Below are 18,949 nucleotides of genomic sequence, written 5' to 3'. Positions count from 1 at the left end.
TTAGGGAATAGTGCTAGGGGAGGTCCTCTCAGTGGAGGAGTAGGGCAACTGCAGACAGTCCTGAAAACACACAAAATAGGACAAATGTCTCAAGAAGAGGAAGTGCTCAAAATAGTTAGACTCTGATTTAAGCAACTGTGATGCACTGTAAGGCCCAGGAAAATACACAAATCTACCTGCTGTCGTTTTTTAACAGTCATGTGATTGTTTTCAACAATAATTAATTGTCTTTTGATGTCAGAGTACTTCTGGTATCATAAATTACAGAAGGAATGGTCCAGTGTTTTTCTAAATCTAAATTTTTCTAAAATTCATTGGTGGTGTTTTGACATTTTCTATTTTGCTTTTATCAAATGTAGGTACTATTTCTTTTTTGATATTTTGTATGGTATTTTTGTCTGCAATGTAGTCTTGTTCTTTGATAGTCAGTCTCTTGGGTTAAATGTTAAACAGATTGCACTTGTCATATCAGGGCCTTTCAAGAGTGTTGCTGGCATAAAACTTAATTTTTCTCTTTTTTTCTTCTTCAAACTGAAAATTTGTGCTTTCCATTAAAAAACAACGTGTTTTCAGCTCCTCTAAGGAGTGTCCTTTGGGACACTTAAGATACAGTAAAATACTGAGACCAAGTAATGAGAAATCCAGGAAATGATTGTACCACATTTTTGCCTGTTGTCAAATTATTTGAAGATGCCTGAGCTGAAGGCTTCTCCTGTCTTGGGGAAAGTACTTAGACTTTTCCTAACACCAAGCTTGGGGGTACCACCTCATAATGACATCATAATCCCACCCCCCTTTCCCCTCTTGATTCATATCAGTAGAAAAACTGGTGCTGTTGTTAATTAATTGATAATTTTTCATTTGTATTCTTCTGGGGGAAAAGATACAGTGTTGGTGAAGGTTATTATATGGGAAGGATTGTGTTATACAGAAATTGCCATCAGCATTGCAGATACAGCTTTGGGGAAACAATGCTTTAAGTTGTTTTTAATAGCTGGTGCCTTAATAAAAACTAAACTCAGCCTGATCATAGAGTGATGCACCCTTCTGTGGTATACCAAAGGAAACTGTAACTAAGGATTAGTAGATGAAGGATTATTTCTTTGCAGAATAATCTGTAATTCTGCTGACTGAAGACAACTCCAGCAAAAATGCTGTAAAAGTACTGTCTTGCAACCCAAGGCAAACAGGGATACACAACAGAAAACAACAGGCATGGTGACATTGCACCTTCATGCTCCTGTTCACATTGCTCAGCTTTCAAAAATGACAGACTGGGAAGCTGTGGAAAATTGCATACAACTGCACCAGCAACAGTTCTCACTTTCATGTTTTTCATAAAAGCCAAGCTGCCCTTTATGGGCTATTAATTTGTGAAGCCATTTATCTCAGGGCAAGACTTTATTTACACAACCTAACATAAAGACAGAAAATTGTGGCCCCGGATTTAGAAATGTCACTGCACATGATGCCAGGATAAACATCACAGAAATTTATTTCAGTTGCATCTACCCTGGCACTCACAAATAATTTTTTTTTTGTATTGCCTTTTGGCTCTGTATTATTTCCCTATTCACCTACAACAAAGCTATCTCTAAGCCAAAAAAGTACATGTCCATCAAAATGTTTTTCATAAAAACTGGAATAATTAGATATTATAGCTCTGCACCTGAGAGAGATTAAAAGGATATTTTTTTAATGCTGTGGCAAGGACCACTTTAATTTTCTAGTGGCTTCCTTCTTTACCACTGTCTGTCTTCTTTACCTGTTACCTTGGATGTAAAGTCAGGGGCAGGTGCCTCAGGAGTGCACATTGTGTGTTGTGGTCGTGCAGCTCAGGGCCAGTGGGACATCCTTCCTCTCCAGCACTGCACCAAGGGGTCCTGAGACATCCCTCTACCTTTTCCCACTTTCATCTCTATGGGATTCTCTTCTTTTGAAGTTGTTTTGACCTTCTGCCAAGAAAAGGTCAATCCAAGATGCAGTTGTTCTCAGCCAGTCTCTCCTTAGTAGGATTTCCTAGGCTCTTGGGCAGAGACCTTGTTTTCCATTTTGAGCAATCTGTTTTCTGCAATAAACACTGAGTATGTTTCTCTGTTGCTATAGAAATAATATTTCATTAAATGAGGGAATCAGTGCCCTGCTGTCGGCAAATCTAATCTAAGTGTTAGTCTCTAGAGCTTGAATTTCACCACTGGGAGGAGGTATACATAATTCTGCAAATTATTTCTGTAACTTTTGCATAAATGTCTTTATACTTTGCAACTGTTAGCTAAATTTCCCAAAGTGATAGCATGGAGTTTAACATGGTATAATGTGTTTACATGGATCTGAACAGAGCCTTCCCCCCTTGGATTTCCCTGCCCTCCTCTCCATACATTTTCATATTTAGAGTTTGAAATTTCCGACTCTTTCCATAGGAAAATGGGAAGTGGCAGTAAAAGCACTCTCAGCCAGGTTCCTTACCCCGTGGACACCAGTGTGCCAAGTTTATTTGAATTTTTGGTATTATTTTTTAAAATTCTGAGTCTCCAAGTAATGTAAGTGTTACTTGCCTTGTTTTTTTCTGGGATTAACAAGAACAGCCTAAACTGACCATTAATATACCCCAAAAAGTGATCTGCTCTCCACTACTTTCTAAAGTCCCCTGGGTATCCTATGCCCACTGTTTGTCAAGTTACACAAAGATTTGCCTACAATAGCTTTCAACTCTCTGCAGCATTTAAATCCAAGGGAGTTGTGGATTCTGACTTAACACACGGCATATCAATGTCCTTACATTTAGCCATAATTTAGACCTAATATGTTGGGTTTTTTCTCAGTATTTTTCAAAAGCTGTAGGATTCTGGTAACAGCAGTAAGGTGGTACTAAAGCCTCTAACTGTAGGGTATGTAAAAAAACCAAACTTATTATGGGTCAGCGTTTCTCAATATATTCATCAAAGTATTTTGAAGAAATTGTAAAAACTCCTTTTATCTCATAGTTGCAATAGAGGAACCCATTTATGCATTTCTGTGTCTAAGGCATGTGTGTAGTATACATGTTCATTTAATTCAATAATAATAATCATATCAATGACCTCTAGTTAAAGATTAGTCTTGAGAAAACATAGTAAAACCTCTGTAATCGTTAAAAGAAAATAACTGCCCTTTAAAACATCCTTTCTAACTTTTTCAGTGACTGTAAATCAATCTGTCAATAAGATAAATCTTCTTAGGCAGGGCCAAATTTCTGACATCCAGAAGAGTACCTGCATGGATATGCATGTTAATATAAAGGCAGAGATGCAGGGAAAACTACATTTTTTTTTTAATTTAATGTCATGCTTATCATTAAAAGGGACTCATCATATAAATAAGTCACCACAAGACACTGATTAAAATTTTGCTGTTAAAATAGTTCATGTAATGAATAAAGAAAATCAAACCTCAAACCCAACAACTCTTAATTTTGTTGCACAATCATAAAATAAAAGCCAGAAGTTGACCTGGTTTTTACCCTTGTTACGCCATCCAAGGCTGCTGCATTTTTTCACCACATCATCAGCCTGTAGATGAAAAGAATCAGCTGAAGCTCCTGGTGCAAAGCAGTGACCATGGCATCACCTACTGCTGTGCTCTCTGCCTTCAGGCCAGCTCCTGAAAATGGCTGAGGCTTGGTAAGGGAGGGACAGGGCTCTGTGCATGTACAGGGGTAAAGTGGAGATGTTTTCATGATCACATCTAATACACAATATTTTCCTACTATGCACAGTTCCATGAACAAAAGCTAACTATGAAGGTGAGAAAAAAAAAACCCATAAACACTCAAATGTTTTGGTTTTTGTTTTTTTTTTTTCTTTAGGAACTCGGTGGAAAAAAAACCAAGAGCAAGATTTAAAGGATGTTCTGAAAAACACTGACCAGGACATACCCCTGGTGTTCGTCAGTGGGAATCATGATATTGGCAATACTCCAACAAGAGAAACCATAGATGATTATTGCAAGAACTGGGGAGATGACTACTTCAGCTTTTGGGTTGGAGGTGTTTTCTTTCTTGTATTGAATTCTCAGCTATACTGTGATTCTTCCAAGTGCCCTGAGTTAAGGCAAGCCCAGGATGCCTGGCTGGATGAGCAGCTGGCTGCTGCTGTAAACCAGAAATGCAAGCATATAATTGTATTTCAGCACATTCCTCTGTTTCTGAGCAAACCTGATGAAGACAACGATTATTTCAACTTGGATAAATCAGTTCGTCAGGAGATAATGGAAAAGTTTCATAAAGCAGGTATTTTCTCAAACTTTCCTACTCTTGAATTTTTTGTTTCAAATTGCTAATGGCTCTGCTGCCAGACAAAATACATTTAACTGAAATGGTACTGTTTCCAAGGAATTTTTGAATACAGCTTATAAGCCTCATTGTTTGCCATAGATCAAAATTATCAACTGAATATACTCACCTGTAAAAAGTACCAAACAAAGTTTAAAACTTCGAGTGAAAAGTAAAAACCTAAACATGAAAAGTTCTTTAACATAAATAGCAAGGATTCTATTTTGCAAGTACTGACAGATACAAGACAACCTAAGTTTTTCCTGCCTACAGAGGGGAAGATCAGGTATTGCCATAGGAGAAAAATACAGAATTTATGTTTTACATAAAACATGGAAACAGAATTCACAATTACCTTGGAGGTTGCTTTCTCCCACACTGAACCAATTTTAACCAAGAGTGTAATGCACCCCAGATTTATTCAGTGTTAAAACAAGTCTTGCTCTGCTAAAATCAATCCTTTGCACATCCCTTTCTAATAGGGGCCATGTCTGGGATGGAGGGCAGGTGGAGCATGTGCTACATGAGTAATTGTACCAAATCCCTCAGCTTTGTGTGATGCCACTTGAGCACCATGGAGACAGACACAGTACACAGCTACTCCTCCATGCTGTTCCCATTGTTTTCTGCTAATTGCCTTCATGTTCCTGGAGTGTGCCAGTTCCTCAAAATTTCCTGCCACCCTGCCATCACTGCATCAGAATGTCATTTTCTCTGTATCTATAAGAGAGCACATTATTTGGATTACTGAACAATGCAAATTTTTTTATGATCTCGTTCCTAATTTACCATCTAATTGTTAAGCCTGGCCTCATCTAACTCAGCCTAATTTCCAAGCTCTCAATCTCCTACTGTTTCCAATCAGTGGGGCCAAAATTCACAGCTATCTGAGGGCTCTCCAGGGCACTGATATATCTGCAGATTGAAGATTTGCAAGTGGGGGGTTTTTCCCCATAAGGAGACACGCTGAGAACACCTCATTTCTTTTTTCATTTTTATCTCAGTGTTAATATTGTGGGAAGTGTTGCTCTTGAAGAGCTGGGCAGCTGTGACTGCCTGTGTACCATGGACTGCAGCACATCCTAGTTCATGGATGTATCCCAGGAAATAGGTGTTCATGTGGGAACCAAAGCAGTTCTGTTCTAGGATTTTCTGTTATCCAGTTGATTTACTAACATTTGACAACACTCAACATTGGGAATGAAATTCATCAAGAGGTAAAAGAAACATTATCATTGTAACATTGTTGTTACATTGTCATGTTTCTTAGAAGGATGTCCAGAGGCTTAACCAGAAGTTGGGAAAGGCTTCAAATGATGGGAGGAAGGAATGGAGTGGGAAGTGAGCAATACAACTCTAGAGAAGAAATTCCCAAACTCCTTTCTGTGCCACTTTTCTGTTCCCTCCATCATCTCTTCCTGTGTCCCTCATTCCCATCTCTTATAAGTTGTTTGGTTCCTTAATGAGTGTGTTTAAACACTGATCTGTGGCAGCTCGTTACTATACACTGAGTCAATAGATAACATTTGCAAGTCAATAATCAAACATTTTGCTAATGAAATGAATACAGAGAACAGGCAGCTCAGTAACTGAGACTGCTGAGAAAAAGGAACTGAATCAAAAGTTGGCTCAGAGTTACCGTAGTAACGGGTGCATTCTGTTTCCATTTTTTATTCCATCTCAGAGCAGCCTTTGTGAGACCACAGAGGTCTCAGCGGGTTGCAGAGAGCCTGTTGGCATGGTGGGATAGAGGCACAAGGATGCAAGAACAGCACTTGCTTTCTGAACCCCTGCTTTGCCAAAGAATCATCAAGTTTAGCACATCATTAGACATGAAATTGCTTTGCCCTCAGTTCATTTCATACGTTCTTGGAGGATTAATACACAAAATATTGCTAATGAAATCCCAACATACTTTGATTTTATTTTTAATATAGAAATTTGGTATAACTATTTATTCTGGAAAAAGTCAGTCTGCATTTTTAGGAGACCACCAGGCTGCCACTATTCTTCTCCCCAACCTCTCTCCAGTCCTTCCTTCCTCCCTTCTGCCTCTTGCTGTTTCAGTGCTTGTAACCATGTTTGTTGTGCAATTATATCAGTAACATACATGGCTTAGGGTGTTTGGCATTATTAGATGGCATCATATTTCAGTTGTTTATAACCCAGGATCAAACCTGGAATTACCCCAGTTCTTATGTTTATACTTTTTTAGAAGTGTCAAACATGGAGTCATACAGGAAAGGAAAGATAATCTAGTACTTCAGATCCTTCCAAGAACAAAGAAATTCATATGGATTGTGTAGGAAGTAGTCACATACTTAAAGTATGGTCATATTGGTCATATGGTCACATGTTCACAGATACTTTAAACTGAGGTGTGCAACTTCAGAAAATTATTAGTTTAATTCCAAAGCCCAGATCTTCTGTAGTTATTCCTTTCTAATCACCCCATGTTACATAATGGTTTTGGTGTAAGTATCTGCTCATTACAAGCAGAGATAAAAGACTAGCTCTAGAGGCTACATCTGGTATGAAATACTGAATTACATTTCTCACATTAGAAGTGTCCTTAACAGTTGGGCTAATTAAAGATAAAATCATGTCCTTATGATAAATATTTATAATTGAAAATCTGGCACTTGTAAATATGTATTACTACTGTGCAAAGTTAAACCATACTTATAAGCTGCATGTGTAAGAAATCCTGCTAGACCATGTTTGTTTTAATGTATTATGACAACTATTGTCTTTGAAAATGTGATTTCAGTCACAGTAAAAACCAGCTTAATTGAGAACAGAGTTTAACATTTAAGTAGAGATACCTTTATGAAGGTATATTGTTATAACTTCTGCAAGTTAAACCTAAGTTGTCAAAGCTCTATCTCTTCTACATGCAGATGTTAAGTACAGAAAAATCCTGTGTGCAAGAACTGTGAAAGAGCTGACCTGACATTCTCATCTGTAAGATCTGCTGGAGTCACTCGACTCTGCTGCATGAAATGCATATTCAGCTTTTAAGGATTTTACAGTGCTGATATAAATAGATTCCCTCATAGCACTGTAAGGAAAATAAAGAAGTAGTAATGGTCTAGCCAAAAATCTGGTCTGCAAGTCATGTGTGTTTGATAAACATAAGCAGAAAATTTAGTTTTCAAATTAGGCAGTTTATGTAATAGAAGACCTACTTTTTCTTATGTATCTCATTTCACTAAAATTTTCTTAGGACATTAATTATTTTTTTTTCTGTGACCTGAAAAGTAGGGGTATTTTTGGTGATCTGTAGAAAATTAAAGACTTTTTGTCCTTACAACCATCACTGAGCATTACTTATATTAATTAATACAATATAGTAATAAATGTTTCTTAATGGCACAAATCAGCTAAAGCAATTAAGTGAGTTCCTTGTTTAGGAGCTTGTTTAGTAAACCTAAATTGATTTTATGGTTTTCCACAATGGTTTTTCACAAACAGGGTTGAAAAAAGATCTTGTTTCAGAGTTAGATTAAGAATATAAGTGGTCTATATAGCTGAGAAATGATGCATCTTAGACAAAATAACTAGACCAGAGATAGAAATATACAGAAGGAAATTCCCTACAGTCTTCAGCTTCTTTTAATTAAAAAGTTTTAAATTCATCCAAATGTCTTCAAACCAATTTTTCAGATGTGGTTAAAAGTACTTAATATGCACATAGGGGCAAAAATAACAACCTAACTTCATTAAATGGTGTATTTTTTTCATTTTATTTGTGACTGGAGGTGCTGTAACTTCTAACACCTTTACTCATTAAAAGAGTGTGATGTATCTACGTTCTCCTCTTAGAAATGTTGTGACAGGAGAGCAGTGTTAAAGGAAGAAGAAGCTCTCAGAACATCCACAGCTGAGATATATTTGAGCACAAAATTAAAGCATGGAGTGTTGAAAGCTGTTGTTTCTAAAATTTACCAGACAACATATGCTATGTTTCATTATTTTCTTTGTTGTGTAATCAGAGTTGACAGGGGAGTAATATTTTCATCTTCCTGCCATTGAGACCTTGATTTTGGCAAAGCCCATACATTGAATGAGTAATCTCAGTGCTTATGTGTCAGTATATAAGATAATTTAAATACTTTCAACTTCTGTGATTTAGAGCAATGTCTTTCAAGGTTGTAATTATGCCCTTATGACCCAGGTAGAGTGACAACATTTGATACAATGTAAGAACAGTTCCCCAGGTATGGTAATGTAAATCTTGCATGGAGATACACATAGACATAGATTTTTAATTTTTTTTTCCAGAGTATCAGTAGCAAGTGCAAAATACATATAGTCTGCAGGACATTAAGTAATATTTGTTCTCAGATAAGTTTTTGAAATCAGTTTTATCCACTGGGCTAAAGCTTCTTCTTGATCCTTAGAGCACACAACAATCCAGGACTTTTTAAGGTTTGTGTCATCTCTCTGAGAAAGCATCACTTACAGATGGAAAAAAAACAGGAAGTAAATTCCACTGAAAGGTCACCAAAAACGAATTTGAAAGCCAGAGTGACCTTCTCAGGATGGGACCTCTAAAGGCTTATTTAGACCAGTGCTCTAATTAGGTGATCTGGAATCAGCCTCTGGCTGTGCCTGTTGCTTCTCTGATTATATAGGAAAAAAAGTGACACTAAAATACTTTTCTATATAGCTCTATTTAGTATTGTCTAATAGAAAGAAGCTTTTGACATAAATACATTTTTCAGAATGATATTTGGTCTCCTACTTACACAGACCCCCTGTCCACCAGCCACACGAAACTCCTGATTCCTCAGGGTACAAAGCAAATATAAGGCAGAGGTTTCCTGCACGTTTGCAGGATAATGTTTGCAAACAAGAATCCATGGGATACTTTTATTGAGATGCTTATAGAGCTGTGCAATGTAAATTCTAATTATTCAGTTCTCTTTTATTCATATAGCTCTTCTGAGGAGGAAGGATAACAGAGAGCTTTAAAATGGCTACACAAAATAATTCTGTCTGTTACTGAGGGCTGACCAAAGAGCTTAGGAAAGCAAGGATGTTGATCCCCAGTGCTTACCAGTAGGACTGTTTCCTTCTACTGGTGCTGGGAAGTTATTGGGGCTTTTTTGATAACAGGGTGTGAGAACTGCCAGAGCACTAAGCAGTTAACAGTGCTGTGACTGATGCTTTCACATCTTTGTTTGCTGCTGTAACACCTGCTTGGCAGATGAGGCAATGTGAACACTCAGAAATTGCAGTGAGATAAAATCAATTCTATTCCACTGAAGAGATTTTGTTTTCAAAGACTTCTAAATATTATCATTCCTTGTGTAGCACTGGAGTCTTGAAAAGATGAGGTGCACCATGTGCCCAGGGGAAGGAAAAAAGGTGCAACAAAAAATGGTTATAGTTAATGTGGCTCTTGTAGGGAAGCTGAAAGAACGTCATTTTGGAGTGCAGAATTGTTGTGAGAACAGATATTACTCTTGAACCAACCACATTGTTTAGCACTTCAGACAGCAGCTGTACTCTAAGTGAAAGGAAGAAAGAAAAGCCAGTTTGTGCCTGATTCTCCAGGGAAAATGTTCAAGATCGATTTATCCATATGACTTAAATGGTTGTGTTTGCCAGAAACACTGCATTTTATAAAATACCTATGTACTCTTACCTGTGGGGGTGTACACACACATCTCAAAGTAGCATCTCCTTGGGCCTGGATACTTGGTTTTCCTCTCTTGGAAAACTGTGACAGAGTACAAGAGTGTTGATAACATTCAGATCCTCCAATACAGTTTAATGGCTTTACAGAACTGCTTCTCCACCTGTTGCATCCACTTTGGCTCTCCTGGTGCTCCTCTCTAGCTCCTGTGCTTTTGGGGACAAATGTATCTGGGAACAGCTTTTTCTAGTCTGTCCTCTTTATTTAATCCTTGGCTGAGAAAGTAATTTGTGTGGTGACAAAGATTTTTTTATATACATAACTCTATTTAAAATCTAATTCTATCATTAAACTTGAACAGTAATGGGACCAGAATGAGGGTCTCAATAGCCCAGTCTCCTGCTGCTTCTACTCCCCAAACTCTTTTGAAGGGCACAGGATAGAAAAGTGCATAATAGTATTTCTTTCCAGGCCTCTTCCCACCTCTAAGAATTTTTGTTCCAAGAACTTACTGTGTCATATTAGTGTTATCAACATAATGCAATTTAGTGATTCTTCTCTGGATTTGTTCAGTTGATTTGTGAAAACTGCCAGCTTTCACAATGGTCTGCAGGGGGGAATTTCTTATTTCACAGCTCTGTGAAGAAATATCTCCTTTTGTTTGCTTGTTCACCTGCAGTCTGGGTGGAGAGCCATCAACCTGTACTTGAAATGCAGTGAGCATTGATTCATGTCTGCAGTTACTGTAAAAAATAGTTCATTAATCACCACTTAAAAGATGATAATCTGAACCATGTGATAAATTTCATTGTTCTGTCAGAACCACCTTATTTTCCCTAAATTCTCTACAGAGAGCATGGCAAGAGAGGCAAGGTCTGTACTGTACCCATTACATATTTATTATGTCATTCATATTGCACTAATTTAGCCTTCTCCTTCTTTTACAGTCTCATTTGCTTTTGCTGAGAAAAGCATTTATTTAATTGAAGGCTCAGTCTAAATAAAGCATGCTACTGATTGCCTATGCTGATTATTCCAGGCATTCTCCTCCTAATTTGGAAAATCTGCTTGCTTTTCTTTGGTTTATTTTTATGTTGGCAATTTTTTCCTATATTTTCACTCTGTCCACAGTGCTGGGTTGAGCAGTTTGATTTCCAGCTAAGGTGAGGTCAGTCACGTTTTGGACACAGCAAACCTGTCTCAAAAATGGGGTTTGTACATTTGGAACTAGAGTTGGAAAACAGCTTCTTCTGAGTTCAGGGGATTTTGGAATCAAGCTGTAGAAGTGAGTGTAATTACAGAAATTGAAGTCAGACACCCCTGGAATTTAAACTAGTTCAAGTCTAAATTACAACCCAATATTATCTGATTATGCTAGAAAAAATTGTTTCCAGGTACATGTTTCTTTGGATTTTTTTTTATATTTCAAGGTAAACATGGGTGCATTGTTTTCCATCCTGTCTCATTTGCAACTCAGTTTCCCTAGAGACTGGGGCTCAATCTGTATTTCTAGAATTAAACTACAAAACAGTAAATTTTTGAAGAAGAGATGTTACCTGTTTCAAAAAATCTTACTGTTACATGGTTACAGAATACACCTGTTTTTTTTAACAAAGCAAAGAGATGCTTTGGCTAGTATTCCTTGTTTAAAATGGAGACATTAACATGATATAACTATTCCTGAAATATAATGGCTGATCAAAACACTGAATAGAAAAGATGTGGCTGTTTGTTGGGCCACACAGAGAAGGCAGACCAGAGTCCCCTTTCTTTCCTGCCCAAGTGGAGTTGAAAACATGCCCAGTCTTTCATGTCCTTATATTTTTCTAAGCTACAGAAGACAGCAGTAGAGTCCCCAGTAAGGGAACTTGGGAGTCTGGGAATTACAGGAATGCAGCTGCACAATGAGCTGGGACAGGGATGTTATCACTCCCAGGGGAATTTCCATGAGACACAGCTAAATGCCTTTGTTCTTTTATAATGCAATTGCATCAAAATCATGCTGACCCTCTTTCCTGGTGTCACAGAATGGTTTTCTGAGTGATAAATGGTAATTTGTAGAAGGAGTCTGCTGCACTTTCAAAATTCTGTAAAATAACCTCAGCTTCTCCTGCTAACAGACAAACTGGCTCCTGCACAATATTCAGTTGTAGTTCCCTTTTGTGTACTGAAGTATTTTCTCACCTTCTTGTCAAAAATAAAATCAACAGTGTGCTAACAACACTGGGATAGCTAAAGTTTTCTTGTCATTTTCTTCAGTATGTTCAGGGTTGAAAAAGATGGTGAATATTTCAGTTAGGACTTGGTTTCTTCAATAACATTCCTCTGCTTTGGATTACTTGGGAGCTCCTAAGTGCTGTAAGATGGCCACAGTTACAGAGAATAATGTATAAAATCAGAGCTGCTGCAACCTGTGAGGATGTGATAGATGCACATGGGCAGCTGCTTCTGAGCTTGCTTGAATCTCTTGGAGCCTCGAGATCCTTTTCTGTGTCAGCATTTTCTGAGCAGTGTCCAGAGCAGGTCTCACACTTGTGTACACACCTTTCCCTGTCAGGCCAGTGAGGCAGTGGAACAGTACCTGTTACACCCTCTGTAAGAAAAGCACCTTTTAATATATTGTGCTGGTGTGGATCACAAAGCCTTGAGAGAGAACCAACAGAAAAAGTGAAGATGGGAAATGCTCGTAAAAATTATAGAACTTTCCAAAGCTGTTAAACTAAGGAAGATGGAAATCAACAAGAGCTTGGTGAAACTGCTTATTTGATGAGCTGGCTTTAGAACAGACACAGGAAACAAATGAGAGGGGAGGAAAGTTTTCAGAGGTGCTTCTGAATTTCTTTTTGAAAAATGTCTGCAATAGAAACCATGTGTCGAGTGTTCATAATGTGGTTTTGGCTTGGAAAAAGGTATCCAAATTAAAATATTAACTTAGTGTGAAATTTTATTAAAATAGAGTTCTGCTGTAAAGATTCTGCCTATGAAACGGGTGGCATCAAAGGCTGAACTGCATGAGCTGGTAATTCCTCTCTTGCCTTGCCACAACCACTGTGTGGCCTTACAGCCCCAAGGGCCATAATACAGTCTGTGAATTAGCATAAAACCAAAGGGTTTATCTGCTTGTTTCATGGCTGAGCTGATGAAAAGTCTAAGGCTTTTCAACATATTTAAGTATTACATCTTATCACATGACTCTTGAACAATCCTTATTTGGGTTTGTTTTTGCATCATGAATTATTTTTGCTAAGTAGGCTGCTCTGGGTTCAAAGAACTTGTACCAAAATAGGTATTTCATTCTTTAGTAGGGAGGCATTATTCTGAAGGGAAAAAGAGTTATCAGATCTTTGGAAAAGGAAAATATTTTTGTCTTTCCAGATTCAGTTTTTTCAGATCAGAACTAAAAAGGACATTTTGTGTTTGATCAGAAAATGATGGCAAATAGCATGGCAGGGGAACAGCTTTGGTTTACTAAAATCAAAATCAGAAGCAATTCCTGTATCTAAACCTTTTTTTACAAAGATACTGTGTTTTTTTCACATATTGACTGATTCATAAAACAATGTTTGGTAGGAGGCATGAAGCTCAGTGGGTTTAGGTGTTTTCAGACCCAAGGACAGTTTTAGCACAGACAGAACAAGACCTGGTGCCCAGCCCAGGGTGGAGCCTGCCCTGTATCTCTGGCTTCCAGTCCTGTCCTGATCAAAGATTGATTTGGCAGTTCAGACCTTTTTTCCTTAGCAGATACTCTGTAATCTGTGTCAATGTTGTTATGCAGTCTGACACCAGATGATGATGATGATGATGATAATCACAAATACAGGATGTGTGAATTGTTTTGGGGTTTTTTTAGCATGTCTGCACAGTTTTTTTACTTTATTCTGATTTTAATCCATTTTTTCTTTAATGAATAATCCATTAGATATGAATAGTGTCTTGCAGTAATGGATCCAGCTTTTTTTAGTAAATGGATACTGTGAAACCTCCAGTCACATTTAAATTCAAGTAACTGTGTAATTCATTAAAAATGAAATAATGAATGCTTGTGAAGATGCTGTTCTTTGGATATTTATTTACACAGGAATATTTTAGTACTTCATACAGCTTTTATATCAATGCTGCTTCCAGCTGCTATTTAAGAATCCAGTGATAAAAAACAAATCAATGCTCTACCTTTTTTTCTTCTGTTTTAGTGGGAAGGGACTGTATGTTTTAGTGTATAGCTGGGTGCATTTGACTGATCTGGGGATACTTTGAGGTGGGCTATAAAAATGAGATCTTCCACAACACTGTTCTTTCCTCAGAGTTTGGGAGGGGGGAGGGGTGGGGGTGTTTGTAGCAACTTGACATTATTCCTTCAGAAAAACATCTGAAATTAATAAATTACATTTGAGTGCCCACATCTCTAAGATCCTTTTTATGTTAAAGATCAAAAGCAAGAGCAAAGTAAATTGCCTGCTTGTCATCTTGGTACTATTGCAGTGTTTGGTTCAGCTTTGCTCCTTGTGCTAACTCACAGAGAGGGTGCAGTGCAGCTGAGTGGACAGAAAAGGCTCCTGCAGAAAAACCCCAGCAGTGATCCTCCTGTCAGATCCCAGCAGTGACCTGTTTGTTCCCTTGTTCAAGGTGTAACATCCTGTAAGCCAGCAATAACCAGAGTTAATAATAGCACTAAAGAGTATCTGAAAACTGAAGTCTGGGCAAAATTTTTTACTCATCTCTGTCTAGGATAGGTTTATTAAAATCTTTCCTTGAATTATCAGACAAGATGGACATTCTTTTCTTTAGCATAACTACAGTTCCTTTATGACTTTTGTATCCATTGTCCTTGTAATTACACTTAGTCAGGGTTTGGTTAGCATATATGATAACAAAAAGTCTTGGCTTCTTTTACTCTTTCAAATCAAGATGTTAAATTCTCTGCATGATGGGAAGGTGCTGCTTTAGGACACAGATTCTTCCTGTAAAAAGAGAACTTAATTCCCTTCCAAAGTACTTATTTATGTTACTGGAAGTGTGTCACATGGGTTTGCACCTCACTATGGGTTTATGAGTCTTACTTGTTCTTCATTTTTTCATAGACTAAAGTAGTTCTGCTGACCCAGAGAAAAAGGGGAAAATACTGAAAAGGCCTTGTTACCTTGTTAAAAGAGCAGCATCACTGACTTTTGTATTCCACCACTGCCTTTTGAGGGACTCAGAGTTCCTCCAAAGATGTAAAGACACTTCACCAGTTTTTCTGAGTTTGTGCAGCTGAGACAAAGCAAGCTCCCAAAGTGGTGCTGCAGTCTTACTCACCAGTGTAGCTCCTGCAGCAGCCAGAGGAGTGGTTCCAGCAGCAGGACAATCAGCTCTGAGACACTAAAACAGGGGAACAGACAAGTTGGAGCTGACAAGGGCCTTGTACCATTGCTCAGTGACAAGGTGGCTTCATTCTCTGTTTTCTACCTTGCCTCATCTGCTGTTTGAGAAGGGCTTAGATTTGAAATATGAAAGCTCATGGAGCTCTTGCCACAGCAGAATAATTTATATTTTGCTTTCCAAGCTGCTTAATTTTTAACTATACTTTGAACCAAGTTTATATATTTTATATCAGTCTTCAGATCACTCACTCCCACAAAAGCAAAGGATTGATGTTAGCCAGCTGTCTTAAGATGGGTCACCTACCTCCCTTTTCACTTTATCTCTGTGAAAGAAGTCTAAATCTAATGCAAGAGAAAATGTGAAAGGTTTTTTCTGGCTAGAGAAATAAGGGCTTCCATGTGAAGTTATAGAATGTTCCTCATTACAACTCTCTGGCTTTAAATTGCCCCTGCTGTTTTCCAGTATTTCTGCTGTCTGAAGGCAAAATCAGTTGTTGCTAGGTTTTTATTTTTTAAATGTCATTTAAGGTTGCAGAGTCTCACAAATTCCCCTCTCTAGCCTGCCAACAAAATTTTCAGTATTTTTAGCCATCTGGTTCAGTCATTTTTTTGTTTCACAATAGTATAAAGTAGCATTAGATGCAGCTTCAGGAAGTTGTAAGAGTCTGTAACAAAGGTCCAAGGACCTTAAGCAAAGCATGCCAAAACATAAAATTAGTTTGTAAAATTAGCTATTTAAACTAACTCCATGTTTCCATTCAAAGTAAAATATGCACTCCCTTAAATTAGCAAGAAAACTGATGAATATTTTTTACTAAACTCTGAATGCTTTTTAGTGTGGTGCTCAGCTGTGCCAAAGGCCAGAGCATGGAAAGGCTAAATGGCAAAGGAGGGTGGAATAAACTGTGAATGAAAAGCTTTGTCTAGGGCAGAACGTTCTCTCCTGGGGAGGAAGCTGCATTCTCAACTCTCTTGTAAGGTTTGCAAACTTTGACAGAAAAGAGAAGAACTTAGCAACAAGATGACTTTCTTCTTTTAAACTCAGACTCAAGGAGGTTTAATCTTTTGTAGCAAGAAAAACATTAAAACATTTTGTTAAAATTTATCAGAAGAGAATCTGTTTGGCCATTCAGAGTAACAAGGACAACTTCTACCCATTTGTTTGTTTATGTTTGCAAGACAGCAGAAACGAAAAGTAGAAATTACTGGTTTGGAGGTAAGGATTATACAATACATTTTATTTCAAATAGTTTCAAAATTTCTGTAAAGACTCCATATTTTTTACTCCAATAAAGTCCAAAATCAGTAATCTATTAAAAAAAAAAAAAAAACCAACAAAAACAGAGCAGCCTTAAGCCATTAAAAGTAGAGAGTGAAGCTTTGTTTGTCCTCATACATGACATGTTAATTCATGTCATTCCAAGCCTGATTCTTGCAAGTGTCAACCTTTCCTTTCCTGGCTGCTCCTCTTTCTTCCCCTCTTCTTAAGACTCACAACCTCTCCTTTCTTTGATGTACCTAGCTCTGTTCCATCTGTGATACCCTCAATGTCTTGTGAAATGACTACAACTTACCTTCTCATGTGTGTTTTTTGTCTTACCCCTTTTATTTTTTTAAGGTCACTGACTTGGGTGTACAGGTTTAAGCTACCCTTAGTAAATTTTATTCACACTAATTGACAAATCCAGCTCTGCTCTCTTGGCCTTTCAACCTGTGTTTCAGTCCCATCATTCTCTAAGCAGGCATCTCATTTTAATCAGCTGCTTCTGGACTGTCCCTTCTTTCTAGGCAAAGGAGTGGGGGGACAACAAACACACCTTGCAGTGGGCATAAAGAACTCAGAGTCCAGTTACCCTAAACACAGCTGGTGGAGCACAATAGCGTTTGTTTAATTATTTATTACTATTAGAATTATTTACTACTGTTTACTAATGGTTTGTTGAAAATGCAAGTTTGGGTAATTGGTTTAGTTTTAACTTTATGCTCAATGAGCCATTAAAGAAGGAAGATAAATGTGACACCTGTAAGGTGCTAACTAAATAAATACATTTTTTTGTTTGTTTGTTTTCTTAACAGGCATTTCAGCTGTATTTTCTGGGCATTACCATAGGAATGCTGGAGGGTCCTACAAAGGCCTGGAAATGGTGGTGTCATCAGCCATAGGATGTCAGCTGGGACAGGATACACACGGCCTCCGAGTGGTGGTTGTGACAGAGGAGAAGGTGGTGCACAGATACTACAGCTTAACTGAACTGGGCAGCCAGGGCATAGAGAAGGAGCTGCTGGATATGCTTGCTAAGCAAAAGTAGGCTATATCAAAAGATGCTTTTCCATATTAGATAAATATAAATAGTTTCATAAAGTTTCCCCAAGCAGAATTACAGATTTTTGACTGCAGTGTCCCAGAACAGCTCTCAGTTTGTTGTTGTCCTAAATAACAAGGAAGTTGTTGACAGCGTTTTTCTTTCTGAAAATGAGACCTATGAGGAATATGGGAGAAGAGCAGAGCTAATATGGTAATGTGTCATTGAAGAGTACAGTTCTGAGAATTTTCACTTTGCTCCTAGATAGTACTTCCTTATTACAGAGAAACTGGTGTCTGTATAACCCTTTAACTTGAGAGGGTATTTCAAAATCAATAAGTTTAGTAATTTCTGTTGCCTTCTGGACAATGAATGGGGCACATTTTACAGAAATAAATCTCAAAAAATTTGAAATCATCAGAGTTCTGTTGACTTTTAGCAGCTTTTGGATCATAGCCTGTTACCTTGGTGTCATATTTTCTCCCGTTTCCCACTCTTTATTTTCTTGGTTCTTCAGAGCCAGGAGCAATAGGAGAGCAGACATATTCTGGTTTGCAGTCACAGCTTGGGTTCTGTTATATCTGTTATAAAGTTTTATATAATGTTATATAGTTTTATAGTTTCCATTATATAGTTTTATATAATGAAAAGTCTGTAAATGAGGCTGATATAAATGTCACTGACAGAAACTAAAGGTGAAACAACTATTTCTATTTTGAAATTTCACTACCATTCAATTAGCATATATCCTGGCTCTAGGTACAGAAGTTGGAATAATTGCATGGGGAGAATAATTCTGTACAGAATACTCTATAATCAGAAGTCACTTTGTTGATTCCTAGACAAGCAGAGAGCTCTGATTTCCAAATGCAATGTAGAGTGCCTTACTGTAAGACAGTACAGAATACTATAGAATATTGAAAACCCTGAAATATGTTTTCTTCACTGCAATAAATCTTTAAACAAATGTATAAAATAGTTTACATGCTGCAATCCAACCCTTTGTTTTTTTACTAAGTGTATCTAATTGGTTGCAAATAAAGTCTTTGTGTAATCAACTCATACCTGTTGGGGGTTTTCAGTGTCTAATTGAACACAGTACAATCCATACCATGGGTTGTCTGGAACTGGAGCTGGTGCAGCTTTGGCACCTGATGGGGGAGGAACACAGTGAGCATCATTTATGCATTCTATCATGTTTTATGTATGTACTCACATACAACAGTGTTCCCTAGAGGGTATTACAGGTATTTAAATATGGTGAGAGGTATGAAATGCTGTGCTGAAGAGTCAGTTTAATTACATTTCAGTCCCAACAGTTTATCAAGGAGTC

The 18,949-nt window shown here is 37.6% G+C and overlaps 1 protein-coding gene across 2 annotated transcripts in view; it reads left to right on the top strand.

Annotated features, from left to right (window-relative positions):
• Window positions 1-18,674, top strand: part of CPPED1 (calcineurin like phosphoesterase domain containing 1) — a 38,794-nt gene extending 20,120 nt beyond the window's left edge. The window contains exons 3-4 of one of the 2 annotated variants that reach the window (XM_079320295.1): window positions 3,845-4,267; window positions 17,390-18,674. In XM_079320295.1, the coding sequence (XP_079176421.1) occupies window positions 3,845-4,267; window positions 17,390-17,622 (656 nt within the window). In that variant the 3' untranslated portion in view covers window positions 17,623-18,674. The remainder of the gene's footprint in view (window positions 1-3,844; window positions 4,268-17,389) is intronic. The other variant, XM_079320296.1, reaches the window with a different exon arrangement.
• The last annotated feature ends 275 nt before the right edge of the window (window positions 18,675-18,949 follow it).

The sequence above is a fragment of the Erithacus rubecula genome, assembly GCF_903797595.1.
Source record: "Erithacus rubecula genome assembly, chromosome: 17".
Lineage (NCBI taxonomy): Eukaryota > Metazoa > Chordata > Aves > Passeriformes > Muscicapidae > Erithacus > Erithacus rubecula.
Note: the sequence above shows the minus strand (reverse complement) of the source record. Positions and strands in the feature narration are given on the sequence as shown.